The 27,329-nt window shown below is 39.5% G+C and overlaps 1 protein-coding gene and 1 pseudogene across 13 annotated transcripts in view; both read right to left on the bottom strand.

Moving 5' to 3' along the window:
* Window positions 1-15,964: 15,964 nt before the first annotated feature.
* On the bottom strand, window positions 15,965-16,726 carry LOC129008100 (ATP synthase F(0) complex subunit B1, mitochondrial-like; annotated as a pseudogene).
* Window positions 16,727-17,333: 607 nt separating this feature from the next.
* Window positions 17,334-27,329, bottom strand: part of JHY (junctional cadherin complex regulator) — a 76,909-nt gene continuing 66,913 nt past the window's right edge. For 6 of the 13 annotated variants that reach the window (XM_054439891.2, XM_054439897.2, XM_054439898.2 and 3 more), the window contains 3 exons: window positions 20,493-20,573; window positions 19,577-19,705; window positions 17,334-17,808 (listed from right to left, as the gene is read on the bottom strand). In XM_054439891.2, the coding sequence (XP_054295866.2) occupies window positions 17,611-17,808; window positions 19,577-19,705; window positions 20,493-20,573 (408 nt within the window). In that variant the 3' untranslated portion in view covers window positions 17,334-17,610. The other 7 variants (XM_063671519.1, XM_054439895.2, XM_054439896.2 and 4 more) reach the window with 4 other exon arrangements.

The raw sequence follows: 27,329 nt of genomic DNA, 5'->3' as shown, positions 1-27,329 counted from the left end.
GCGACTCCCTCCTTCTCTGGGCGGCGCTTCCATCCTCTCCCGTCCCTGTTCTCCTCTAGAGCTCGCGGTTCTGCATCCTGGCACCTTTCCTGAGTGTGTAGCCCCCAGGCGCAGACGCCCCTTACGCCTTGCCTCCCGCGTACTGCGCGGCGCCAGCGCGCGGCGGGAAACTTGGGCACAGAAAACCCCTAGAGCAATTTCTGCTTCCCGAACTTGTTGCGCTCCTGTCCCGCAACGCTTCCACGTCCCACGGGCTACTGATATCTTAAAAGTGAGTGTTCCTCGGGTTGTGTGTGGAAATACTCATTCTCAGTGCATTTTGGGAAGTCAAGATGAAGGCCAAAGGGTTAAGGCTAAAGGCGTTCCGGGCGTGCACCTGTTTGGGGACTAGATGGGGAGGGAGTCTGATTGACTTTGCGCTTTACCCCTCTCCTTTTCCCCTGGGAGGTCTCTTATTCTTTTATCGGGTTTGTAGGCTCGCAGGGCAAAACTGGGAATGATCACGCGTTTCCAGGAATGGTTTGCCACCGCGTTCTCCTACGCGTACGCCCCCTCCCCTCGGCCCTAGGCAGTTTCCTAGTCCCTGTAGAAATGAACTTGCGAATAACCTTTCATTAACAGATCCCCTCCCTCTCACTCCAAATTTTCTGTTTCGAATCGTTTGATTAATGGTCTTGAGTTCCACCTACGTGGAAAAGTGGCTCTGGTATTTTGTGGCTCTGAAATGCTGAAGAGACAGAGATGTATTGATATTTGGAGTTTGAAATTATACTACCGAATTGTGTGATGACCCTACACACTCAGTACACATATAAATATAGCAGCTGTGCCAGAGGCACTCTCACCTTCTGATTCTTTCGCTTCTGGTTGTGTCTTTAGGTAAGTGAGTCCAGGAAGGCTGGGAAAGAATTAGTAGGACTGAGTGGAATCCTGACCCTCGGGTTCTAATGATTAATAATAATTATAAAAACCACAGTGGGTGTGAGCGTGGGTTAATCTTTTTGTTTTCTTATTTCTCCAATATGGGGATGAATCCTAAAGATCACTTTAGGTCTAAGTTCTATCCTTATGTGAATGTAGCAGGAGGCCTTTTCGTTTTTCTGCAGTAGGCTTGTTGGAGAAACATTATCCCAGGTAAAGATAAGTGTCAGAGTGACAGCTTATCCAAATGCATCATTTAGGAGGCAAAATTATTGGTTTTAAAACATAAGCATTGTATAGCCTTTTGGATTTTCCATAGTGCTCTGTAATCAATCAATGATCTTGTGAGTCTCAGATGACATATGGATATTTTTCCCTTTCATAGATGAGGAAATTGAGGCTTAGCAAGATTGAAGGATTTACTAATGAAATCAGGACTAGCTAACAGCCAAGGAAGGATTTAAAAATGTCTCCTCTGTCTCCTTGTTCACTTCTTTTCTCATGCAGTTTATTTATTTATTTTTCTTGGTAACAGTGCATTGATTGGCATTTTGTCTCTATCACTTTATAAGAGCACCTCTCTCATTTCTTTAGATTACACAACCTAAAGATTGTGGCTATTAAAAGCAAATCTATGCTCAGATTTTTCTCCTCCCTCCCTTGTTCAGATAATGACAGTACTGTTTTAAGGCAGAAGTTTTTGGCAAATGCTTTACAATATGACAAAAGACTTGGAAAAAAAAGTGATTTGTGACTGAGAATGTTCTTGGTAACTTGGAAGGGAAAGTGTGTATCCCTTGTGTACAGGGATACTATTACACAAGATCATGGAGCCAAAGGAAAAATCGAATTCTTCTAATCCCACGAAGAGCAAATACTAAATAGGAGTTTGAAAGAAACTTTAAAGTGAGTAGAAAAACTGCATTTGGGCAAAAGTGTGTGTGTGTGTGTGTGTGTAAATTAGATGGTGAACCCAAACTCAAAAGCACCAGGCATTTCTGTCTTCTGCTTTCACAATAACTCATCAAGGGCTTGTCCTGAGTCTAACAGGAGTGGATTGGGTGTATTTCATGACTTTTTGTCTTCAAAAAGCAGGTAAATAGGGAAGCTGTTAGTATATGCACAGCTCTGCCTGATTGGAGGCAGGATGAGTCCTGGAGCCCAGGGACTATTTGGGTCTATAATTCATGAGCATTAAACTTGGGAAGATACTCATTCCTCCTTACCCTGGTCCTCACCTGTGGTAGTTTCTTGGTGGATTAGGTAGCAGGGGAAGAGGTGAGAACTGTGGCACCAGCCACACCAACTATGGCACAGTTTTCTCATCAAAAAATTCCCTGAAATTGATGGCAAACAATCGAATAGCAAAGTTCTAGTTTTATTTATTTTTATATAGTGAGTGAGTGATAGTGGTAGAGGACAGACACAATTTAGTCTCGATTTAATGTAACATGACAGCACTTTTTGGTTTTGGCTTTCAATACTGATCAAATCTTCCATAGGCTGAAAAAGCATTTTGTCTGAATAACCCAGGCTTTTGCCTCAGCTCAGTTTCTCTTGTGGTAAAGATCTGACAAAACTATGTTTATTATGATATATTTTTAAAAAGACATTCAGAGGTCTAATTTTGAAGAAGCAAAAATATCACAAAATAGCCACGGTAGGGAAGTCATTTTAGATCTAATCCCACGTGTCATAAATAATTTGTTCTGCACTTGTTCGAATGCTGTGTTTCTGATGGACTTCATTTCATAGATTCTCAGAGAGGGATTCCTGATAATATTTCTGCTCACATGATGTGAGAATGTAAGAAATGGACAATATACCATACAGCCCAGTTTTAGCTGATGGTAGCACTAAGAAATGCTGAGCTGGAGTCCATGACACCAATTCAAAAGATAGAGGGCTGGCTTTCATCAATGTATTTGATAATTAGAGAGAGATGTGAAGGCACAGAGCAAGCAGAATGCTTTCTGGTGCTAAGAGAATTGTGCAATAAACATATTTAGTTGAAGCAGTGGCTCCCTGGTCTTCCTGAATTGAGTTCAATATATGTGAAAAATAACAAGTTAATTGACATATTTTATATATTTATATTTTTGGCATCACATTTTAAAGAGAATATAGACAAGCTAAAACTCATCCAGTATGCAGGAACCTGGATAGTAAAGGGTGTGGAAAACAACAAATAAAGAAGTGTGAGCTTTAGCTTGGAGGAGCAAAACTTTGGGGGAGAAGTGGGGAAGGAGGTTCAGCTATGGTAGTTGAATCTGAATGGTTATGGGGCTATTAAGCATGAAGAGGTGTATCTATTCTGCCATGCTAACAGATGATAGAACCAGAATCAATGGGTGGTTCCAGGGAAGCAGATTCTGGAACAACTTTCGAAGACAGGCACTATGTCGTACATCAATAGAACAGGATAAGTCCACAAAACGTTGAGTACGTTTTCACTAGAAATCCCAGAGGCTGGAAGACAAAACATAAGGGTTGTCTATTACAGATTTCTCCAGTAGTGGGAGATTGGGCTAGATATCCTGTACAGTTCTAACTGTTAAGATCCTAATCTATCTCTTTCATTGTAGGAAAGGGACCGCAAGTCCCAAGTTATTAAATTTTTTTATCTCACAAAGATTTCAGTTTCTATACTTTAATTTAAACATATATATCCACAGCAATTAGAAGTTTTAAGGGAAACAACAAAAAGAGGAAAAGGATATTTCTTTATTTATTAAAGAAGTTCCAACACCTCCTTCTAGAAAGTCAGCGAGAACAAAGTGATGTTCCACTAAGTCAAGGACAAAGATACAGTCAGGAAGAAATTGTCAGTGTTAGAAGAGACATTTGACAAAATCCAAGCCCTTCATTTTATAAATTGGAGAAATTAAGACCCAGATATAGTGGTGAGTGCTTTGCTAACGTCACATAGACAGTGGCGGAATTAAGACTAGAAGCCAATGTTAATGACCTTACCTTACAAATAACTCATGTTGTGATAAAAGTGATTGTGTAGCTACTGTCATTGTAGCATGTGGAGGAGAAGATTTTCATAGCAATTTTGGATATAAGTTTTTAACATTGCAGGTAGAAATTATCTAGTAAAATCTTAGATCAACTTTTGGAAAAACTTCTGATTAAGAGCTATCTGGAAGTTGAATGAACTTTCCTGAAGGTACGAAATTCCTTAGCCCTGTTTTCATTGAAGCCTATTTAGAAAGTAGTCCTATATCCAATAGGATGAGCTAGATGATCTCTTAGCTATCTTAAATTTCTACATTTCTCTACTATAAAAATTTTGACCTGATCTCTTTTAATTACAGATGAGGTAACTGACAGTCAGAGACCTTGACTTGTCTGAAATTATACAGCCTGTTATCAGGCAAGCTATGAAATTAATACACCTAACAGTCAGAGATAATTCCAATAATATTTAGGAGTGAGATGAAAATTCAGAATGGTTCTTGTGTTTTCTCTCCTATTTTATTTTCTGATTGTAACCCCCCTCCCAATGACACATTTCTTTTCCATTTCATTTATGCCTGTTCTCTGAGAATTCCCAGTGTGTATACTGATAACCTTTCCTCCATGATTTCATTGATAAGAATTCCATGAGCCTTCTCTTATTACTCTTTTTTTTTTTTTTTTTTTTTGAGATGGAGTCTTGCTCTGTTGCCCAGGCTGGTGTGCAGTGGCACGATCTCGGCTCACTGCAAGCTCTGCCTCTTGGGTTCACACCATTCTCCTGCCTCAGCCTCCAGAGTAGCTGGGACTACAGGTACCTGCCACCACGCCCGGCTAATTTTTTTTATTTTTATTTTTAGTAGAGATGGGGTTTCACTATATTAGCCAGGATGGTCCCAATCTCCTGACCTTGTGATCCGCCCACCTCGGCCTCCCAAAGTGCTGGGATTATAGGCTTGAGCCACCACGCCCGGCCATTACTCTCTTTATAGTATTGGGTAACCACATCAGATTTAGCATGGTGAATGGCTTGACTTAGAGGCTTAAATTCTTTTTTTTTTTTTTTTTTTTTCTGACAGAGTCTTACTCTGTCACCCAGACTGGAGTGTGGTGGCACAATCTCGACTCACTGCAACCTCTGCCTCCTGGGTTCTGGCCATTCTCCTGCCTCAGCCTCCCAAGTAGCTGGGATTACAGGTGTGTGCCACCATGCCCAGCCTATTTTATTTTTTTAGAGACAGAGTCTTACTCTGTCAGCTAGGCTTGCTGCAACCTCTGCTTCCCAGGGTCAAGTGATTCTCACGCCTCAGCCTCCAGAGTAGCTGATATTACAGGCACACAACACTATGCCTGGCTAGTTTGTGTGTGTGTGTGTGTGTGTATATATATATATATATTTAGTAGAGACTAGGTTTCACCATGTTGGCCAGGTTGGTCTCAAACTCCTGACCTCAGGTGATCCACCCACCTCAGCCTGTCAAAGTGTTGGGATTAGAGGTGTGAGCCACCACGCCCGGCCCTAATTTTTGTATTTTTGATAGAGACAGGGTTTCAACATGTTGGCTAGGCTGGCCTCTAACTCTTGGCTTCATGTGATCTGCCTGTCTCTGCCTCCCACAGTGCTGGGATTACAGGTGTGAGCCACTGTGCAAGGCCGATGCTTAAATTCTAATTTTACTTTTACCAATGATAACATTCTTTCTCTAACTTGGCATCTGAAAAATGAGGTTAGTGCCCTATGAATCAGTTTAGAATGGTGAGGGGATGAGATAAGAACTATGAAAGTACCTACTGTGAGGTCTTGGATGAAAAGAGCTAGAGGAAGATAATGAATTACAATATAGATCTGAACATATCAGTGATAAATGTGATATGTTCCAAACGTCCATAGTACTACAACTGTTACAACATGGTTAACTAAAAGGTATTAGTCTTGGGCCTAACCACATCATTACAAAGGAGTTATGTCTCTTCCAAAGAAATTTTATTTTCTAAAATAACTTCATCTTATTTTCTCTTTGTCTGTCATTGTTCTACCTCTTGGGCTAAGAGAGGATGTGTAAGCCCTGAATGAAACAGGATTCAGAGCCTTCATTGAGGATGTTTCCGTTAGAAGGGTCCTTTTCCCTCCATTACTTATCCAACACTCATCCAGCCCCGGAGTTTCTGTTATCCTATTTGGTGACAGATGTAATGCTATGTGGGGAGACAAGTTAGAATTCAAATTCATGGGAACCCTCTTAAGTGATTAAGACTTGCCTATGATTCCAGTATGGAATCTACCAGGGAAAAGGCATGATTTCTTCTGAAGTTTTTACAGAACTTTTTAGCTTAAAAAAAGACATGATGTGCTGGGCACAGTGGCTCATGCCTGTAATCCCAGCACTTTGGGAGGCCGAGATGGGCAGATCACGAGGTCAGGAGATCGAGACCATCCTGGCTAACACGGTGAAACCCCATTTCTACTAAAAATACAAAAAAATTAGCCAAGAATGGTGGCGGGCGCCTGTGGTCCCAGCTGCTCGGGAGGCTGAGGCAGGAGAATGGCGTGAACCCGGAAGGCGGAGCTTGCAGTGAGCTGAGATCGCGCCACTGCACTCCAGCCTGGGAGAGAGAGCGAGACTCCACCTCAAAAAAAAAAAAAAAAAAAAAGACAAAGACATGATGAGCCAAGCGCGGTGGCACATGCCGGTAACCCTAGCACTTTGGGAGGCTGAGGTGGGTGGATCACTTGTGGTCGGGAGTTCGAGACCAGTCTGGCCAACATGGTGAAACCCCGTCTCTACTAAAAATACAAAAATTAGCCGGGAGTGGTGGCGCATTCCTGTAATTCCCACTACTTGGGAGGCTGAGGAGGGAGAATCGCTTGAACCTGGGAGGTGGAGGTTGCAGTGAGCCAAGATCTCACCACTGCATTCCAGCCTGGGCAACAGAGAAAGACTCTGTCTCAAAAAAAAAAAAAAAAAAAAAAAAAAAAGACAAAAAAAACCAACAACCCGTGATGGTATCTCTTTATGACAAGAATAAGTTGTTTAAAAATATTGACTAATATAAACTTTGGGAATTAGCTGAACATTTCTTTCTTTCTTTTTTTTTTTTTTTCCGGGATGGAGTCTTGCTCTGTTGCCCAGGCTGGAGTGCAGTGGCGCCATCTTGGCTCACTGTAACCTCCACCTCCTGGGTTCAAGCGATTCTCCTGCCTCAGCCTCCCAAGTAGCTGGCACTACAGGCGCATGCCACCATGCCCAGTTAATTTTTTGTATTTTTAGCAGACAGGGGGTTTCACAGTGTTAGCCAGGATGGTCTCGATCTCCTGATCTCGTGATCCACCTGCCTTGGCCTCCCAAAGTGCTGGATTACAGGCGTGAGCCACCGCACCCACCCTTAGCTGAACATTTCTAACATCTATTGTCACCCTAGTCTCCACGGCCATAGATGATGGAGTGGTTAAGTGTAGTTGCCAAATTCTAGCTGGAAATTAAAGAATGGCTAAATAGTTTTTATTTTTCCACAGTGCTTGACTTGAGATTGGAAATAGGCTGTGGAAAACAATGGGTATAGGATAGACGGGTGCTCCTCATCCTGAGTTTCAAATGAGAATAATTTACATGCTATGAGCAAAAAACGAATACTGTATGCGTGCTCTGCTCTTTTTCCATCTGTTTTTTTCTCTTTCCCTTCCTAAGTTCTTTATTTTGAATTTTAAAGATTAGGGTTTTATCACCATGAACATTGTTTAAAGAGTCAAATAGTTCTATGAGGTTTTTTTTTTTTTTTTTCTGAGACGGAGTCTCGCTAAGTCACCCGGGCTGGAGTGCAGTGGCACAATCTCGGCTCACTGCAAGCTCCGCCTCCTAGGTTCAGGCCATTCTCCTGCCTCAGCCTCCCGACCAGCTGGGACTACAAGCGCCCACCACCACGCCTGGCTAATTTTTTGTATTTTTAGTAGAGACGGGGTTTCACCATGTTTGCCAGGCTGGTCTCGAATTCCTGACCTCAAGTAATCTGCCCGCCTTGGCCTCCCAAAGTGCTGGGATTACAGGAGTGAACCACCGCGCTCGGCCTAGACCATTGTGACGATGTGTACATGCAATTCTCAGCTAAGCCAGGTAATCAATGACTTTTCTGTGAGACTTTTTGTTTTCCTTGGAATTAACACTTATTTTATTATTCTTAATTTTAATGTACTTATGACTAATTTATTCCCAAACTCTTTGCCATTTGTCTGTATCACACTCTCAAGATATTCACAAATTCCTAACATTTCATTTTCCTCAACACACCTCTTCCAGAGCCTTCTGATCTGCTCCATTCTGGATTCTATGTAAATGGCTCTCCCTTCCCAACATCTTGGGGATTCCTTTAATTTCATTGTATTTTACTCGTTTCTCATATCTTTTTAATTTCTTGGTTTCCTCTCTCATTTTAGTGGAGCACAGTTTACTACAGTTTCTTGACAATTGGTACATGAGAGGTAAATGTTTGGAGATGTTCCTTATCTAAAAATATCTTTATCCTAATTTCATGCTTTATTAGTAATTTGGCTGCGTATAGCATTCTAAGTTGGAAATTATTTTTGAATACTTTTGAATGCATCACTTCACTGACTTTTAGCTTCCAATTGCTATTGTGAAGTCTAAAACGACTTCGGTTGTTGATTTTTTTATGTGTGTCTTGTTTTATTTATTCATTTATTTTCCTTTTTGGAAGCTTGTAGGATACTTTCTTTGTAGCCAGTATACTGACATTTTACAATTATATGCCTTGCTTTAGGTTTATTTTCATCCATTGTTCCAGGTATTCAATAAACTCTTCAAGTCTGAAAATGTATTTTTTTTTTTGAATTATGGGGAGTACTCTTGAATTCCTTAATGATTTCTATAGATCTCCTGTTATTTGGATTTTTACCCCCTGGATTTATTCTCTAAATTTCTAATCTCTTAACTCCTATTTTCTTTTTTTTTTTTTTTTTTTTTTTAACTCCTATTTTCTATCCCTTTGCCTTTTTTCTCTGATTTTTGGAAAAATTCCTCAATGTTGTCTTCTAACCTTATTTTTGTGTTTTTAATTTTTTGACTCTAATTCTAATTCCCAAGATCTCTTTTAATTTTCTTGTTCCTTTTTAAAATGGTCCTGTGTCATATCCTCAGATGTTTGGAAATTCTTGGTTGTCTGCTCATATTTAAGTGAGAGGCCAGAAAGCTGATAGGAAACTGAGTACATGGATGGGACTTGTTGATTGTGAGGTTTAACTGTAGGATAACAAGGTTGGGGTCTTTAGTTGGAGAACCTCTGAAGTCAGGATTTTTAGGTCTTTTTTTAGGCTGGTCAGATTCCCCAGAGAAGAACTTTCCTTCCAAATTCCTGCTTGTAGGATAAAGTCCCAATGTTCTGGGAGCCAAATGGAAGACCAGAGGTTTCTATGTTTACAGTACACATGTTCACTCTTGACTCTTTTTTCAGTACTTACTGTGCATCCTCAATAGAACCAATTGTCCCTGACTCCAAAGATACTAGGGCAGTGTCTTTTACTGGGGCAGTGGAAGGGCTGTGCTTGGCTGCGTGGGAATTGAGGAAAGGATTTACAGGTGTAACTGCTCTTAAACTGACTTTCATGAAGTTACCCTTCATTAGCTCCCCCTGCCCCACATCTCCATTCATTCCTACTTTGAGAGGTAACTGACACCATTAATTCCTGAGCATTCTGGGTATTCTACAGTGTAAGTCAGATTGATTCTTGGCTTTCCTATTGCTAGCTTAGAATTTAGTATTTTGGAGAAATCTCATATTCTATGAAAATATAAAAAGAATTTAGTGTTTTTTGAGTCTGCTAATTCTTTTAAACAACTCATATGCTTTCCAGTTTTCAAAATGTTGTTACTATTGTCCCTCCTCCTGTTCTCCCTGTTTTTATATACTTATGCCACTTAAAAACCTTTACTATTATTTTAGTAGGACTTGTCAAGAGAATGAAATAGATGTGTGTGTGTGCGTGCGTGTGTGTGTGTGAGTGTATGTGTGTTCAATATACCATATTTATCCAGAAGTCCTATAATTTGAATTTTCTGTTTTATTTTGGCATTTACAGTGAGTGATGGAGGTGTTGATCTTTTACCTTGACATTTCTTTTATGTAACTGACTTGTTGAGCTACAGGAGAATTGCATTATCACTGGAACAGATTAGAAGGCTGATTTTCTTGCCAAAACACAGAATAGCCTATCTACTTCATATTAAGTGATGCAGTACCAACGGCTTGGGATCTGCCTGGTTGAGAGCATTGGAAGTTAGAGCTAGTTCTTAAGAATCTTTGTCTGTGCAAGGTTCTGAATAGCTCTACCAGATAGTCTTATAAATTTCAAGGTGGGGGAATTTATATTATTTTATTTTCCTTTGTCTCAGATTAATTTAAAACCTAGGTCCCTAGCTGCCTGAGGACAGGGGAGAAACAGAAAGGATGAACAGAGAAAGCAAGATGAAGATACAGATACACAAATAGACATATACAGACACACGCATATACAAATCTCTAAAGAGAATGATGCACACAGGACAGGAAGAATCGGGAGGTGATCAATTAAGACATTAAGTGTTTTGTGACACATGGATGCATCTGCATTTTGCCCTGGGAACAAGGGCCATCAGCTCATTTTCAGAGGGCTGCTGGCTTCTGCAGCTCACTCCTCAGATCAAAGCAAAACTGTCTGCTCGCATTTTCCAATCAGAATAGGGATGCTAATTTATACTCCTTAATGTATGATGGTAAGAGACTCCTTCAATTAACTGAATTCTATAGCCAGCAAAATAAAAGGTATACAAAGAGGCGCAGGCTGGAAGAGCTGAAATTCTCATTAAATCAAAAGGTCCAGTATTCATTACCTCATGCATCTGAGGCTAAACACTAAATATTGGGATCATCAAAGGAGGTTTAATGGGTTAAATTGAGAATATAATCTAATTAAAATATTAGGCATGGCTAAATAGTTCTTTGATATTCATCTAAAGGTTTCATTAAAAATAGATGCTTGAAGTTTGTATCATAGGAGATTATCAATTTTAAGCAGAAACAATAGATTTGGGAACCTCATCAGCACTACTTCAAAGTATCACCACTGTGTGGAAGCAGGGGAAATGGGAAAAGACATCACTGCCAGGTGACAGGGTGGAGATATGATATGAGGCAGTGCCAACCAGGCTTCATGATAATGATTTTGATAGTTGTCTGGATGGTAAAAAAATAAAGTGTAAGATTAATACGGGAGATGATTTTGCCACAGAGGAAAGAGTAAAACATAGAGATCTGAATTGGTTTTATTCAGTGTGTTCTTGACTTCCTTCCTCTGTTTAGACAGCTTCCCAAAGGACGGCTGATCATATTTTCTGGGTTTTAAATTTGGGGCAGTTATTTCCCCTACTGTGAAATTTGGACCATAGGGATATCCAGCACTAAAACCTCTCTTGCAAAAGCTTGAGACCCTAGTGACAGAGGGTGCCCTGAGTAGCCCATTTAGCAGCCCCAGTATCAGTGCTGGACTCTACAAGCTGCCACTTCAGCAAAGGGTATTTATGAAATCTTATCAGAGATTTCCAAGGCTTCACTAAATACATTTGCCTGGAATGCTCACATCATTGTAAACCTCTCAACCTGTTAGAGCTATTTAATAGCGGAAGACCATTTATTCAGCTTATTGAAAATTAATTACTTACATTACCCAGGTTTGCAAGGGGGAAATGAAAAGGCAATGGAGAGGCAGCAAGGGAGATAAATCCTGTTCACCAAATTCTTTTTTCCTTTCTTCATATTTTCCAGAGCCCCTATATTGAGAAGTGGCGAGGGCTGAAAATATTATTCGTTTTGTATCTTATTGCATCCTGCAATGTGTTGTCTAACATTTTGGAAAAGTGTCAACTTTCCAGTTATTTTACTGAGCCAAAAGTAAATAACCAAACATGAAAAGTGGGAGTGTTTCACACTAGGAAGTAATTTAGAGAGTTTGATGAATGAATGAATGAATGAAGTCTTCCATCCGAAGCCTTTTGCTTTCCATTGGCCAGGTGTTTGCTTAGGAAATTGGGATATTTTATGTTTCCTCTGTCTCTTTGTGAGATAGATGTCTGGTTTTGCTTAATGAAGCCAGAGGGTGTGTAGAAACAAACACTGCACTTAGTCTGGAGGCAGTAGGGTGGGGGGACAGTGCTGAGCATCAGATTTTCAGCTTCTGGGACCCTCCTTCAATATATTTCAAAAAGTGGAAGAAACACCTAAACATAACTTTTTATTAGAACATATTTCCTTGCTTTTATTTTGCCTTTATAGTATGGAAAAATATTATTTTGACAATATCTTATCATCACTGATGCAGGGAGAACAAGCACAACGGATAAACAAAATCCACAGTCATTCAAAAATTTCACTTCATGCTACAGTTTTAAATCCTTTCCTGACTGGGAAAACAATTAAAGAGGCAAATGGAGCATTTCTGTATCTTTGTGTCTCCCTGTTTTTACCCATTGGGAATAGCAATTGTGGAAACACAGTTAGCATTAGGGAGGAGAATTCCTATAGTCGTCCTATGAATACTTGACTGTTAGAATGAAATGTATATTATTCAAGTCTGATTCTTACTCTAATAGGAAAAGGTAATCTTTAAAAAGGCATATTTAGGAAAGCAACCCTGATTTTTACTTAGGAACTTCACATTTTCAAATGCTACTTCTAATATAATGGTAACAGATACATTTTGAAGCACATCTTGGGATAGAATTAGCGAAACTTGTCTTGATATCTGCAGACTATCACCCACATCCAATTCATTTTCTGCTATTTTTCAATAAGTAATTAAAGAAGAATCCCCTGAGTTATCTAGTCTGCTATTGTGGGCCATTTGCTATCAACTCAAAGTTCTCAATTAGCTCCAGTGTTGTTATAATTACCGGACGTGTTTTCAAACAACTCCCAGTTAATAACTGTTGGGATGAAGAGTCATTTTCTCACTATAGACTAGACTGTGCACGTTCATGCTTGCTGCGATGTTTTGACAATGATTCATTAACCAATAATAAGGCCCCAATTGGAACCATTAGGCATCAGTGCCTTTGCTAGGCTTACCTTTTATTTTGTTCCTCAATATTGTCTTTTCTTGACTTGGTTTCTGGATAACTCCCAAGAGACTCCTTACTATACAAAACAATATCAGGAAGACAGCTGTCATTAAATTCAGCTACTTGTAAAAAAAAAAAAAGCTCCCTTTAAGAGGATGCTCTTGTTGGAAACTCAAGATGGAAAAACACAATTAAAAGGAGGCTTTAATAAGAGAGAATACATGGTTTAAATGTCTTTTATTTGCACCAGTTTATAGACATTAGGCAGATTAGGTACTATGTCTTTCAATGGCATGTATATAACATCTAGTCAAATACAGGTGCTCCATCATTACATCACTTAAGTTTGAAGTTTTTTGTTTTCTAATTGACAGATTATTTTTTGCTTTTGAGTATTTGAAACAGAAATGCTATAAAATTGATCACTGATCCAACTTGGGCATATAAAAGATCACTATTGTTGTCATTAGTACAATTTACTTTAAAACAGGAGCAAAAAATGTGTTTGTCATTCCCTGTTTTTGCAAAATCTCTCCCCTTAGTTTTATGGTAGTTTAGTGACATTCTGCTATATTTCACTATTGTGAGATGACGTGGAGCCAAATGAAAGGCCACTTTGATCCATTCTTTGATTTCAACCCCAAATTTTCAGCAAATATGTTTTATTTCCTAGCCAAAGTTATTTTAGATGCCACATGGCACTATATAGAGAATTTTAATGTTCTAGAGTCTTATGTACTGCATAGTAAAGAGTTGCCTTGGGGGTAAGAATCCTGTGAAATGTTGTTTGACATGAAATGAATCACTTAAGCTGCTTCAGCCAAGTTTGGGTTCTTGACAGTAGGTGTGAAAGTGAAGGATTTAACAACGCTTAAGCTAACAGAAAAACAGTATGGGAAGTTTTTGAAATGTTCTGGAAAAAAAAAGAAAATAAATAGTGTCTCTTTTATTGGACAGTTTCTAAGTTTGAGTTGCTTTATATGTGTATTCTAATTTTATCAATGTAGTAAGGAAGTTGGCAGATTGTACATGCTAAAAAATTATTAGGTACATAGTAATGCATATTTCTAAAAATTGAACTTGGCGGAAATTCAGGTCCAAAATAGAAATTCATAGCAACTATATGTTGCTTGTCCACACAGAGAAACAAGGACAACCTCCTTCCATAGAAAAATAAACAGTACTATTCCTGGTGTTGAAAGATGGGAGATTCAGACCTGGCTACCCTCCCATTACTCTCAGTAGGACTGATGGACTTCTGAGTCACGTAGCCTTTCTCTTCACCTCCATTTCCTCTTCTGAAAAACTGGCAGTTGAATGTGATAAACCCTTTCCAAGCTCTAAATTATTTTAAGATATTCTAATACAAATGGAATATTTAAAAATTTTACCCTGTCCCTTTAAGTATGAATGTCTCTATATGCATTCTTTTTCTCTTCCAGATTAAGTTCGAATTTAAGGCCATTTTGGAAACAATTAATGAAGGTTATTCATTCTACCTCATATTTCTAGAAATGTCTTCATGCACTCAGAAGGGGCCTCTTCTCTTATAAATACATTTTAGGAGTAGTTTTGGCCTGTGATTTTCCTGAGTCTAATGCCTCATATATTACATTTTCCAAATCCCATTGAAACATGATTCACCAGTTTTCTGTTTATCTTCAGATACTTGTTATCTTTGCAGACTCTCAATTCTAACTGCTTTCAGTTTTAAGAGAAGGTTTCGCATAGGCACCTTTTATGCTACATTTTGGTACATGTAAAATGTACACAACATAGGAGTAAATTTCCAAAGCTAGTCCTTACACCACACGTATAGATAAACAGATTTTCCCCAAATTGATGCTCAAATTATCCACTTCTGGATATGCCTATCTAAAAATGTAATGTCCATCTAATATAAGGAAGGAAGTAAAAAATTAAACTCTCCAGTAATTATTTTAAGACTGGGAATTCTTGCAATATTAAAAAAGATTTAAAAACTAAAAAATATTTATTAACATTTGTATTCAGTAGTAAACTATGGAATGCTTTTGTCTTATCTATTTTCATGTGTGCGTGAAAACACACATTTGATAATATTTTAAGATATTTGTGATGGCAAGATGGCCAGCAAATTTATGTACTTGGAGTAAGGAGCTTTGATAAAGTGTGTCTCTCAGAGTTGCCTGCATTGGGTGTTTCTGGACTTCTTGGAGGGTTTCTAACTAATGTCTTGATGCTCTGTTAGAACAACATTAGGATTTGTTCTATCTGAGCAGGCACAGCCAGATGTACCTTCATTTTTTTCAACTTTATTCTTTATTTATTTGTGTTTCATTCAATTGTCACTTTATTGCCACATGGTAGAATTAATTACAAATTTAAACTATAACCCGGTAATCTTTAGTCAGGCACCAAGATTTAACAAAGGCAAACTGCTTATTCAAAAGTGATCATAGGGCCAGGCGTAGTAGCTAACGCCTGTAATCCCAGCACTTTCGAAGGCCAAGGTGGGCGGATCACCTGAGATCAGGAGTTCAAGACCAGCCTGGTCAACATGGGGAAACCCTGTCTCTACTAAAAGTATAAAAATTAGCTGGGCGTGGTAGTGCACGCCTGCAGTCTCAGCTACTCGGGAGGCTGAGACAGGAGAATCGCTTGAATCCAGGAGGCGGAGTTTGCAGTGAGCCGAGATTGTGCCACTGCACTCCAGCCTGGGTGACAGAGCGAGAGTCTGTCTAAAAACAACAACAACAACAACAACAAAACAACAATAAAAAAGTGATCATGGAACAACTCAAATGCTGAGTAAGAAGGATGGGAAACATCTGACTGGCCAATAGATTGAGTTCTCTCAATATAGGGAACAAATGTTTCATTTTTAGGAGATATAAACTATCTACTTCAGTAGAGGGCAATACAGAAAGATTTTGCCACATAGGCTAGTTTCCATTTAGCCAGTCAACTGTTTCTGGCTGTCTCAATTGGGATAGATACATTTACATAACTGTCTGTGCGTGAGCCTTCTTTGCCAACAGCTTTAGGTCCCAAATGCACTTGGCAATTGTCTCCTTTTCCTGCTGTGCAGAGATGCTCTGCACCTAATTTATCATGTGCTCTTGCTCCTTTCAACGCATAATGTTCTGCACAGATATATGATAGTCCAGGCGATTCTTTACTTCCTTATACACTCTATGCAGTCATTCCCAGTAAGTAACCTCCCAAGCCATAGCAATGTTATTCCTCTGCACATCAAAAAGGTAATGGCGCTTCTGAACCAGTGAGCGCTGCGACTTCTCCAAATCAATTGCATCCTGGATTTGTTTGATGGAAGCCTGCTTCACCTCTTCTAGTTGGGCAATGTTTTGCTCATTGAGTTTATAAGCAGATTCTCCAATAGAGGTACCATATTTTTAAATTACATAGACAAGTAACCCTACTATTGATATAGTAGAAAAGGTCTCTGGGGTAATCATGTATATTTCTTTGGATAAATCATACAAGATAAGCCCAGTTTGGAGCACATAGGGTCCTGTTACACTGGTTTTAGGATAAAGAAATTGGAAGAATTCCTCAGGGATCAGCCCAAAACGAACTTTTCCTCTATAGGAAAAGGAAGAAAGAGGTGGTAGAGGGGCAAGGAGTGGCTGCGCTGTGTGAAAGGTCCTTGTTGCCTGCAATACCCTTGGACCTAAGAAAACTGCATTCTACAGAGAGGGGGCCACTGTGGCAGTGGCAGAAAGTGCCACCCAAGACAGCATGGTCAGCGAAGACCCAGGCAGCCAGCTGTCTTAACATCCCTGTGACCCCGACCAGAGAATCTGTCAGGGCAGGAACCTTTTGTTGTTGTTGTTGTTCAGACAGAGTCTTGCTCTGTCGCCCAGGCTGGGGTGCAATGGCACAATCTCGGCTCACTGTAACCTCCGCCTCCCGGGTTCAAGCGATTCTCATGCCTCAGCCTCCTGAGTACCTGGAACTACAGACATGCGCCACCACGCCTAGCTGATTTTTGTATTTTTAGTAGAGATGGAGTTTCATCATGTTGCCCAGGCTGGTCTCAAACACCTGGCCTCAAGCTATTCACCTGCCTCAGCTTCCCAAATTGCTGGGATTACAGGCGTGAGCCACTGTGCCCGGCCTCAACTTTATATATATAAGCCCTTTGCCAAACTTGGAGATTTTAGTAATATTTTGAAGTGTTATCACAAAATTTACAGATGACTGAGTTCATTTTAGGAGAAACTGAAGTGTTTATACTTGTTTTTCTTACTAGGAAGGTAAGAGAGGAACACAGCTACATTTATTTCTGGGTAACTTTAAGGTTTCCATTATGCTAAGGAATGGGGTAGAGATGAAGAAATCAAAAGATCAATATAAAACCAAAAGCTTTATTCTCTAGTTATTATTCAGCTCCAATGCTAACTGATCTGAAAATAAATAACTTAAAAAGTTTTCTTCCTAGAAAGTAAAATATGGCACCATAATCTAATTGGGCCTCATATTTTAAATCCTGCAGAAAGCAAACATGGACGGCAGATAGATGATAATAACAAGCCACCACTCTCAACCAGAGAAAGTAGTTGGCGTTTCTTTTCTCCATGTCCATTCCTGGACCATTTTTGGTCTCCTTCCTATCAAATGTTGTCTATACGATGTGAAGGACTTTGAAAGCAGCCACAGCCTGTTTTTCCCTTTCGTGTCTGTTCTGCAGTATTTCCAGCAGTGAGATTTCAGGTAAACTTTCTTCTTTCTCAGCATAGGTTGGATTTTTTTGTTCCTTTGATGCTTGATGAGTCAGATTTGATGGTTTGGGTTTGGGGATGGTCTTAGCGTATTCCAAAGCCTAAACGCATAAAGATGAAATTTTATTTGAAATGAGAAGTGAGCCTGGATTCCTTAAATTAAATCTAGGAAATGTTTATTTATAATATAAATGGAGACTATCACTATAACTTACTAAGACACTGGTGGAAATGGAGATCAAATAATGCAATATAACACACAGTTTAAACAAAATACATTAGCCACAAAATAATATATTGTGGAAAAAAAGGAGTTGAAGAATAATACATACAGTTGTGTCCTTTGGATGCTTTCGTCATAAAACTGAGTTTCCTTCAAGTGTTCCTTCTTATGTGTTTGGTCTACTTAGTTTCTGGAAGTCTTAGTAAAACCAAACTTCTATTAAGGAGATATTAATAGACATTTCTATCCAAAGAAGATTTGTTACAGCTTGAGACCAAAGACATCACTGTAGTTTACATACACTTGAGCTCCCATCATTATACCAGCTATTCTTGTTCCTAGGATCTAGAAAGTATTTGAGGTTGAAATTTTTTTCTTTCTATAGCAATCTAGATGCTGAAAAAGGCAGTCTTTTTCTCAGTGATGTCAGTTCTGAAAGGCATTACAATAAAAATGAGATCACTAAATATGATTCCTAAACCTGCCTTTATAACAGTTTTGCATTTTAGTAAGACGTTGTTGATAGCTGAAATACAAATGGATTGTATGCTTTCAGTCCTGCAAGAGGAAAAAAAAATCCTCTAAAAGAAAAGTCTAGACTTCTCAGTGCATGTAGGTGAATGCTACAGATATTTCTAATTATAGGTTTGTTGCCTTGAAACTCTTCATGAAAAAAAACATGGATTGGAGAAAAAAGAAAAAGTAGCACCATAGAAACTCAATCAAGTGGATTGAGGTCTTCAAGGTCTGAGGAAGAAAGGCAATAAATAGAAAATATGATGGTCTGTGAAAGAGAACATGAAGTACAAATTCCTGCAGGCACCAAAGGATCTCTTGTTCCTCATGCAAAGGGTCCCGTGTCCTTACAGGGACTAGATAGATCAATTGAGGCAGAGACTTGTACTGCAAAGCTCTGTGTACATATTTCATTCACATCACGACTGATGGTTGATGCCATCTGAGAGGGAGAACATTCTGTATTCCATGAAATCATTTTTCTTCAGTAGAGGAACCTACATATTACAATCCCTACGGAAAGTGTAGGGGAATGAAGTTGAAAGAAACGTGATTATATGTCTTTTCTTTGACATATAAGCAGCAAGAAGACAACAACTGCCTTAAAGCTTATTTAATGATACAAAATAAAATTGATGATGAAGCTTGCTCATTTAAGAAATCACATTATTATTTAATTTTTATATGTGACAAATTTAAAATACTATTCCTGGAAGAAAAGACATGGAGACAACAACTTCAGGAAAAACAAAGGTTAACTTTAGAGTATCGTGTGTGTGTATGCGTGTGTGTGTGTGTGACGGTGCGTGCACTATTGCATTGCTATCTGTGAATGATGGGTAGCTACAGGAATGGAAGTAGCTAAAACATCTCCTGTGTTCCAAAAAACATGGGAAGGTTTTTTTTTTAAGCTACAAGAAAACAGGCTGGGTGTGGTGGCTCTGCCTGTAATCCCAGCACTTTGGGAGGCTTAGTTTGGAGGATAGCTTGAGCCCAGGAGTTTATGACCATCCTGGGCAAGACGGCAAGACTCTGTTGCTAATTAAAAAAGAAAAAAAAAAAAGAGCAGTAATAAAAGTTTCCTTCTAATTCTGATTGAAAAAATAAATGCCTTGTTGAGAATTTCTTACCTTCTGCCGAGGGATAGCAGATTTATTTTGAGTTTTTTCTGTTTGTGGTTTTGAAAGAATGGATAGTGTCTTCATGTTGTATTCCTTGACTTGTTTTGCATATTCCTTTTGCTGTATTAATTTTTGCTTCTGTTCAGAGAAACAAAGTTATGATGAATCCAGGTGCTGCTAGTTCTCTCTGCTCTCTATTTAAAGCGATGCCCTGGTTTCAGTATACTGGGCATATCTTATCAGCTGTACAGGAGCAATGGGATCACCTTGAGTAAGGTGGCAGCAGTGAAATGGTTAAGTTAATTGTTTCTCCTTGAAATAGTCTCTCTGTGAGGAGGCACATCACTGCAATAGCACGCCCAGTATTCCCTTAACAGGGGCTAAATCACATTCAGAACCTTCTTTGTTGCATTTACCCAATTTATTTTCATTTTTGCTTCCAACTTTGAACTATACTCTCTTTTTATGCCTTGAGCGCAACTGCAGTTAAAACACATTAAATGAAGATCTCGTTTCACCAGAGGAAAGAGAATAAAGTGGATGCACTTTTCAGGGGTTGGGAAACTCTTCCCCTAAGTGTCTTCTCTGTGGCCACTCTTCACAATTATCAAGATAACTCTAGTGGGAAAGACCAACAACCACATAACATACACGTTTCTTTTCATGTGCACAGGCCCCACTTTTCCGTGCAGGCCTTCAAAACTAACTGAAAGACAGATACATATAACAACACGGGCTAAATATTTTTATTTTAAGGCAAAAGGCACGTGTCCGGGTCTCTATACCAATGTTATTTCAGAAGGGTCTCTATTCAGAGTGAGACATTTGAATTAGGGTTTAATTCTGGGGGGCGTCTTCATAAAGTTTCCTAACAGACAGACGGGCTGAGTCAGGTCTGGAAACACTGTATGTGCCTCTCACTCACTTTGTCTCTGATGGACTCAAAGTCAGGTCCGAGGCCTCCAAGCTTCACATCTCTTTTCTGATTACCTTTCAGCTTGGTGTTCTAAAAATACAACCACAGAAACAGTTTCTTTTAAGGACTTGTGTGTCCCCCCACTCCTACCACCCCGTAAGGTGTCATACCCACATAAAGTAAGAAAGAAAATAACGAAAGCCTGTGTGCACTGTCAGAGAACGGCTGCATTTCCTGACAACGCTTCCATTTTCATGGTAGTTATTGGTAATAGTCTCTTTGGTAATTTCCAGCTGGTTAGCTAACATGTTTTCACTTTTCCACTTCTGCAATAAAGAAACTTGAAATTCTGAAATTACAAATAAAAGTTTTCAAGCTAGTGATGTCCTGTTTTCTTACGAAAGTTTTTTATTTTAATTTGTTTGGAGATACCTGGTTTTGCTGTGTTGCCCAGGCTGATCTTGAACTCCTGAGCTTAAGTGATCCTCCCACCTCAGCCTCTTGGGTCGCTGGGATTACAGATGTGAGCCACTTCACCTGGCCCTTGCTATTAACGTTTTTAACGCAACATATATGTTATTACTTTGCCACTGCTCCTATTACCATTTTGTCCAGTCTTAGACAGTTTGCTGAGCCAAATGACTTCCCTGGAAGAAGGCATCTAAATGCATCAGATAAACACAGTGCTTCAAAAAGAGAATACCCTGTCTAATGATGTCACAGCATTACCGTTAGAGACAATCCAGAAGAGAAGTGAAGAAGGTAGCAACCTTTCAAGTTTTGCTATTGGTTATTGGGGGAAAAAGATAATTTTAAGGGGAAAAACAATTATAATCCATTTATAATATTCAAAAGAAAAGTGTTTGAGAGTCTTGGCAAGACTCACTAAGAAACTCATTTTGTTCAGTCAGTGTGATTTCAGATATTTTGAAGGGCACATAGAATTTAATACGACAACTCTTATTAGTATTGCCCATTTAAAAGGACGGACAGCAAGAAAGCGAGACAACTGACTGATTAGATTATGGCACCTGAGCACAATAATAGGCAGGAAAAAACCCTAATATTCTACTGCCTGTCTGTCTCCTGATGGATTAAGATATTCCCCAAACCACTGCTTTCAAAATTAAAACTGAAGTTGAGGCTGGGCATGGTGGCTCACGCCTGTAATCCCAGCGCTTTGGGAGGCTGAAGTGAGATCACCTAAAGTTAGGAGTTCGAGACCAGCCTGGCCAACATGGTGAAACCCCGTCCCTACTAAAAATTAGGCGGGCATGGTGGCAGGCACCTGTAATCCCAGCTACTTGGGGGGCTGAGGCAGGAGAATCGCTTGAACCCGGGTAGCGGAGGTTGCAGTGAGTGGAGATCGCACCACTGCATTCCAGCCTGGGTGACAGAGTGAGACTCTGTTTCAAAACAAAAAAAACAAAAAAACAAACAAAAACAAAAATGAAAAAACCCTGAAGTTTAGACTCGCTACTTCCCCTTACAGGGAACTCACATCGTTTTTAAATTTCAGTTTGTTAATTAATTTGGTTTCCTTTTTGGGAAGGATGGGAAAGACAATATAAAAGAGGTGGTTGGATGACAGTAATTTCTTAGGGCACATGTAAGTTACTACTTAAAATGGAGAAAAATCAGCCACATTGAAGAAGCAGCTGTTGTGTACCTAACTGTGGATGTTAGTCCCTGTCTATATGTTAATGACAAAGCACAGGATTTTTATCAATTTTGAAATCTCCTGTTAATTATTCTATTTTAAAAATTTTATCTGTTTATTTAGTTTGAGGCCAGGTTATGAGACTGTCTAATTTTTGTACTTTTGGTAGAGACGGGGTTTCACCACGCTGGCCAAGCTGGTTTCAAACTCCTGGCATCAAGTGATCCACCCACCTCGGCCTCCCAAAGTGCTGGGATTACAGGTCTGAGCCACTGCAACCAGCTGCACTCCTGTTAATTATTAAGTCCTAAGATATACATCTAACTTGCCCTTTTCTAAGACAGAATTTAGCAGAGGTAGTCCAGAGACTTAAAATAGGACATTTTCTCATATTAGATATAATTATTGCATATAACTCTCCAATCTTAAAAATGAACTTGTGTAGACACACTGTATCAACCACTACGAGAACATGTCCTACTCACTGTGGTCTACTGAGTACCCAGAGTCATCCCAATTCACTTCTCCACTGCCACTTCCCACTGTAGATGTTCAAAAGACAAACATTCTCCAGCACTGACTCCTCAGCACTGAGCTCTTGCCCATGAAGTCTAAGCAAAAGCTTGCTGGGGCACAGTGTATATTTTGGAAAGCGTTCAGGCTGTGGTAGCCCCTTCCCTTCCTTTTCTCTTGGTAAGGGTGTGATTCCTGGAGCTGGAGCTGCAGCAGCAATTTTGTAGCCAGGAAAAAAGAGAATCACATCAATACTGGTTCTGATGTTCTGAGCTGTGGAACCACCAGTGCTGGCAATCACCTACTTGTGGATTAATTGTATGTAAGAAGAATGAACTCATATTTCAGAAATCACTGTAAATGGTAATTGTGTTACTTGCCCACTGAAGGCAATATTTCTAACATCTCAGCACTTTTATGTTGCATTAATAATTTAAAAGGGCCAAAATGATGTGCTACATAGGCAACACTTCTATACTACAAGGATTCAAAGTTCTGTAAATAGAATTTGCCCCATTAGAATGTTAAACATTTATGGTCAATACTCTAATTCTAATTCTAAAAAGTAAAACAAGATTCTTAAGGAAGCCTTTGAACTAAAATCATTAAAAAATTGTAACATTAAAGTATGCAGAAGACACATTGTTCATTGAAGAGTATTTCAAAATCATACATCTCCTTTAAGAAAACAGAAGTCACTACTCAGCAAAACCACGATAGCTGCTTCCTCTCCATTATATCTGTCTGTTCATACTTTCATACAATTGTCCATTTACTATGAATTCTTATTTTTTCATTTCATTTCGATTTTTTTTTTTTTTTCAGATGGAGTGTCACTGTCATCCAGGCTGGAGTACAATGGTGCGATCTCAGCTCACTGCAACCTCCACCTCCCAGTTTCAAGTGATTCTCCTGCCTCAGCCTCCCAAGTAGCTGGGATTACAGGCGCCTGCCACCATGTCTGGCTAATTTTTGTATTTTTAGTGAGGCAGGGTTTCACCATGTTGGCCAGGCTGGTCTCGAACTCCTGACCTCAGGTGATCTGCCTGCCTGGGCCTCCCAAAGTGCTGGGATTACAGGGGTGAGCCACCATGCCCAGCCCAAATTCTTATTTTTTCTAAGCATTTTAGTACTACAGTACATTTTTTCTGTCAGTATATATATATTTTTAAATGTGAGTTTTATGCATAACATTCTATTGTCTAGTTTTGTTGGACTGTTTAGCTATTCCTCTAAATGTTGAACATTTAAGATGTCCTAGGGTAAGCATCGTTTTTCTGGGCTACTTTGATTACTTCTTTAAGATAAGTTAATAGCAGTAGAATTACTGAAATAAAATGAATATGTTTAAGGCCATCAATTAACACTTCCATTAGCAATGGAGCCACAAGATCACTCTTTTTGTCCAAACCTTGATTATACTGGGTATTTTCACATTTTAAAACCTTTACCAATTTTCAATAGGTGAATGAACTCAGACAACTTATATTTCACAATTGCAAATTTGTTCTTTCTCTCACGTTATGCCATCTATATGGTTGTTTTGCAGTCACTGAATTACTATCTATTTGCCAAAGTAAACCAATGATTAAAAGGAAGGAAAAAACCCTGCTCATGTCCAAGTCATAAATCCAATTTGTCCAAAGATGATGAGAAAGAAATGATCAGTGCTCACAAATCACATCCTAAGTCTGAAGCAGCTTAACTTCTAATCATTCCACTGACTTACAAAAGACACATTGTGAAGCATGAATAATTGCCCAGTACTCTCCAGCCACAGTTCTTACTATCACCTCCAATAAACATGTTGGCTATCACAGAAAAACAGAGCCAGGGTCTAGTATTACACCTCGATATGAAGGGACAGAGTGTGGCCCAAAGGGTGATCTCCAAGTGCTGCTGATCCCTTTACAGGATGGATGAAGTGCTTATAGCAACGGGACCTTTCTCAAGGGATGGTGATGGCTCCTAACGGAGTTTGTTCTGGGTGACTGGCAATGAAAAATCTTGGATTTACTTAAGGTTGGCGCAAGTAATCTTGATTTGTTCTCAGAGGTGCAATTTTGTTTGATCTCTCTCCATCAAAAGTCTTTTTAGAAGCTTATTGAGATACAATTCACATACCACAAAATTTACCCACTTGAAGTTGTACAATACAACGGTTTTCAGTATATTCACCAAGTTGTGTAAACATCACCACATTCCAATTTTAGAACATTTTCATCACCCTGAAAAGAAATCCTGTCCCCATTAGCAGTTACTCCCTTTGCCCCCTCCACCTCCAGCCCTAGGCAACCACTAATCTACTTTCTGGCTCTTCAAAGTCTTTTATAGTAAAAATAATCCCCAGAATTTACTTTGATTTACCTCTCCATGGCTGTTACAAGACTAAAAGGTCATAGTGACACAATACTAAAAAAAAAAAAAAAAAGAAAAAGTAAATCAACAATGATAGTCTTGCTAAGTCTCCAAACACAAGAGGAACACATTGGAAAATACAGGCATGCTGTCAACCAATCCTTGATGAGATTTGCTGTTAGTCTTTGCATAAGATGCACACAAGCTGGCATCGACCGACTCTGGCACCATCTGAGGACTGTTAAGGCCAGACCAACCCCTCTGCACTGGTGTTCACACTTGATCGCTTTAGTGGACAATGGCATAGGACTTTCCTGATGCAAGGTTTGTACCAGGAATTAACCACAGTTCTTCTCAAGACAGCAGAGTTTTTAATTGTAAACTTGGGACACAGTGTGCCCCGACTGGAAGTGACATTGACTGTTCAGTGAGGACCTGTTTCAACTCTGAAAGGTGGTACCCTGCTGTGGGGGCCACTGCAGAGCTATTCTCCAGAAAATTCCTCAGATGTGTAAGTGTGAGAAAGTTACTGAAAAACATGACAAAAAACAATGCCTCAAATACTGTGGAACAGCAAGTGAAGGAAATTTGCTCTGCAGTTGCTAAACTTAATCCAAATAAACCCCTTCTTGGAAGCAGTCAAGCAGCAATGCCCAGATTGTCTGTGACAACAAACACATGAGTTAATTACTTCAGCCCAGCGCAGTTAGCTGTCAGCAAACTCCTGAAGCAGTCATTTTGTGGTGGGTTGCAACAGATATTTTTATACCGTTTGCCATCCCTTGATCCCTGACTGCCTGACGTCTAGATTTCATGGCATGGACAATGCCTGGCATTCAGAACTCAGTTACAACAGAACTGTCAGGAGAAGAGGAAGGGTGCTTGGGCCTATTATCTTTACAAATCCTCCAAGTTTTAATGTGATTCAGGGCGATTCCCTTGGAAACCAAAAGATTTGATGTGACCAGCAAATGGCCATGACCTGGATAATGATCCCCTCTGTCTGGTGCCTTGACTACCTGCTGTCCTATACAAATAGCTCATTTCTAAGTCATTTTAGCTTCTGGAATAGCTTAAAGGACAAAGAGCACTTCTGTGAATTTGTCAGATGTAAGCTAAAGGTGCTGGATTGAGAAAATGGATATATAGATTGTAACATTCCTGATAGAAAGCAGGAAGGGGGATGTCCCCAGTTGGAAAGATGGCTGGGAAGGCAGCAATTGCAAATTTTCCTTCCTCTCCTCTGACCTCCCATGCGCTTAGATTTCTGGTGGCACACACTGTCGTCGGAGTACTTTCCTCTACTTTTCTCAGTAAAACATAAATTCAATTAACTAAAAGAAGGGAAAAGGAAAAGGAAACTAACATTTAGTTGATGTCTCTTCTTCACTAGGGACTAAGCTATGGTTTTAATACATTATTTCACTTAATATCACACCAAATCTACAAAAAGAAAGAATAATTCTGATTGTGCAGGTGAAGAAATGAGGGCTCAGGTGAATTAATAACTTGTCCAAGTCATAAGAGATATTGGGAACAGAGACGAGAACCTAGGAATGAATGGGTCCATGGCTTCCTCTAAATCTTGCCGAGTGAGAATTGAGTTCAAAAGCTTGCATTTTCAGCAACAACCCATCATTGGCAAGAACCCCAACCTAGAAGATTCTCTTGTGAGCTAGTGTGTTTGAGCTAAATTTAGTCCCTGGTATTCTATATGTACTGCAGTGAACAGGCTGTCCTCACCTCGAAAATGTGTTCTGAATACATGTCCCTATAGAAATAATACGGATGATGTCCAGCTTCCTAGTCAAGCCTTCAAAACCTACTTTATTCACAAAACTCTTGAAAACAGTACTAATAGTACCTTACAGCCTAACTACCATGTAATGATGTTTCCGTGGAAAAAGAAGTTACCTGTGATTTAAAAAACACATTTGTGGCTGGGCGCAGTGGCTCATACCTGTAATTCCGGCAATTTGGAAGGCCAAGGCAGGTGGATCATCTGAGGTCAGGAGTTCGAGACAAGCCTGGCCAACATGGTGAAACCCCATCTCTATTAAAAATACAAAAATCAGCCGGGTGTAGTGGCGCACGCCTGTAATCCCAGCTACTCAGGAGGCTGAGGCAGGAGAATCACTTCAACTCGGGAGATGGAGGTTGCAGTGAGCCAAGATTGTTTCACTGCACTCCAGCCTGCATGATGAAGTGAGATTCTGTCTCAAAAAAAAAAAAAAAAAAAAAAAGAAAAGAAAAGAAAAAAGGAACACCTTTCTCCTTATTTACAGTGGAACCGGGGATTCTCCCAGCTCCAAGTC

Source organism: Pongo pygmaeus, chromosome 9, assembly GCF_028885625.2.
Source record: "Pongo pygmaeus isolate AG05252 chromosome 9, NHGRI_mPonPyg2-v2.0_pri, whole genome shotgun sequence".
Lineage (NCBI taxonomy): Eukaryota > Metazoa > Chordata > Mammalia > Primates > Hominidae > Pongo > Pongo pygmaeus.
The sequence above is the reverse complement of the archived record's forward strand: the minus strand, read 5'-3'. Positions and strand labels throughout refer to the sequence as shown.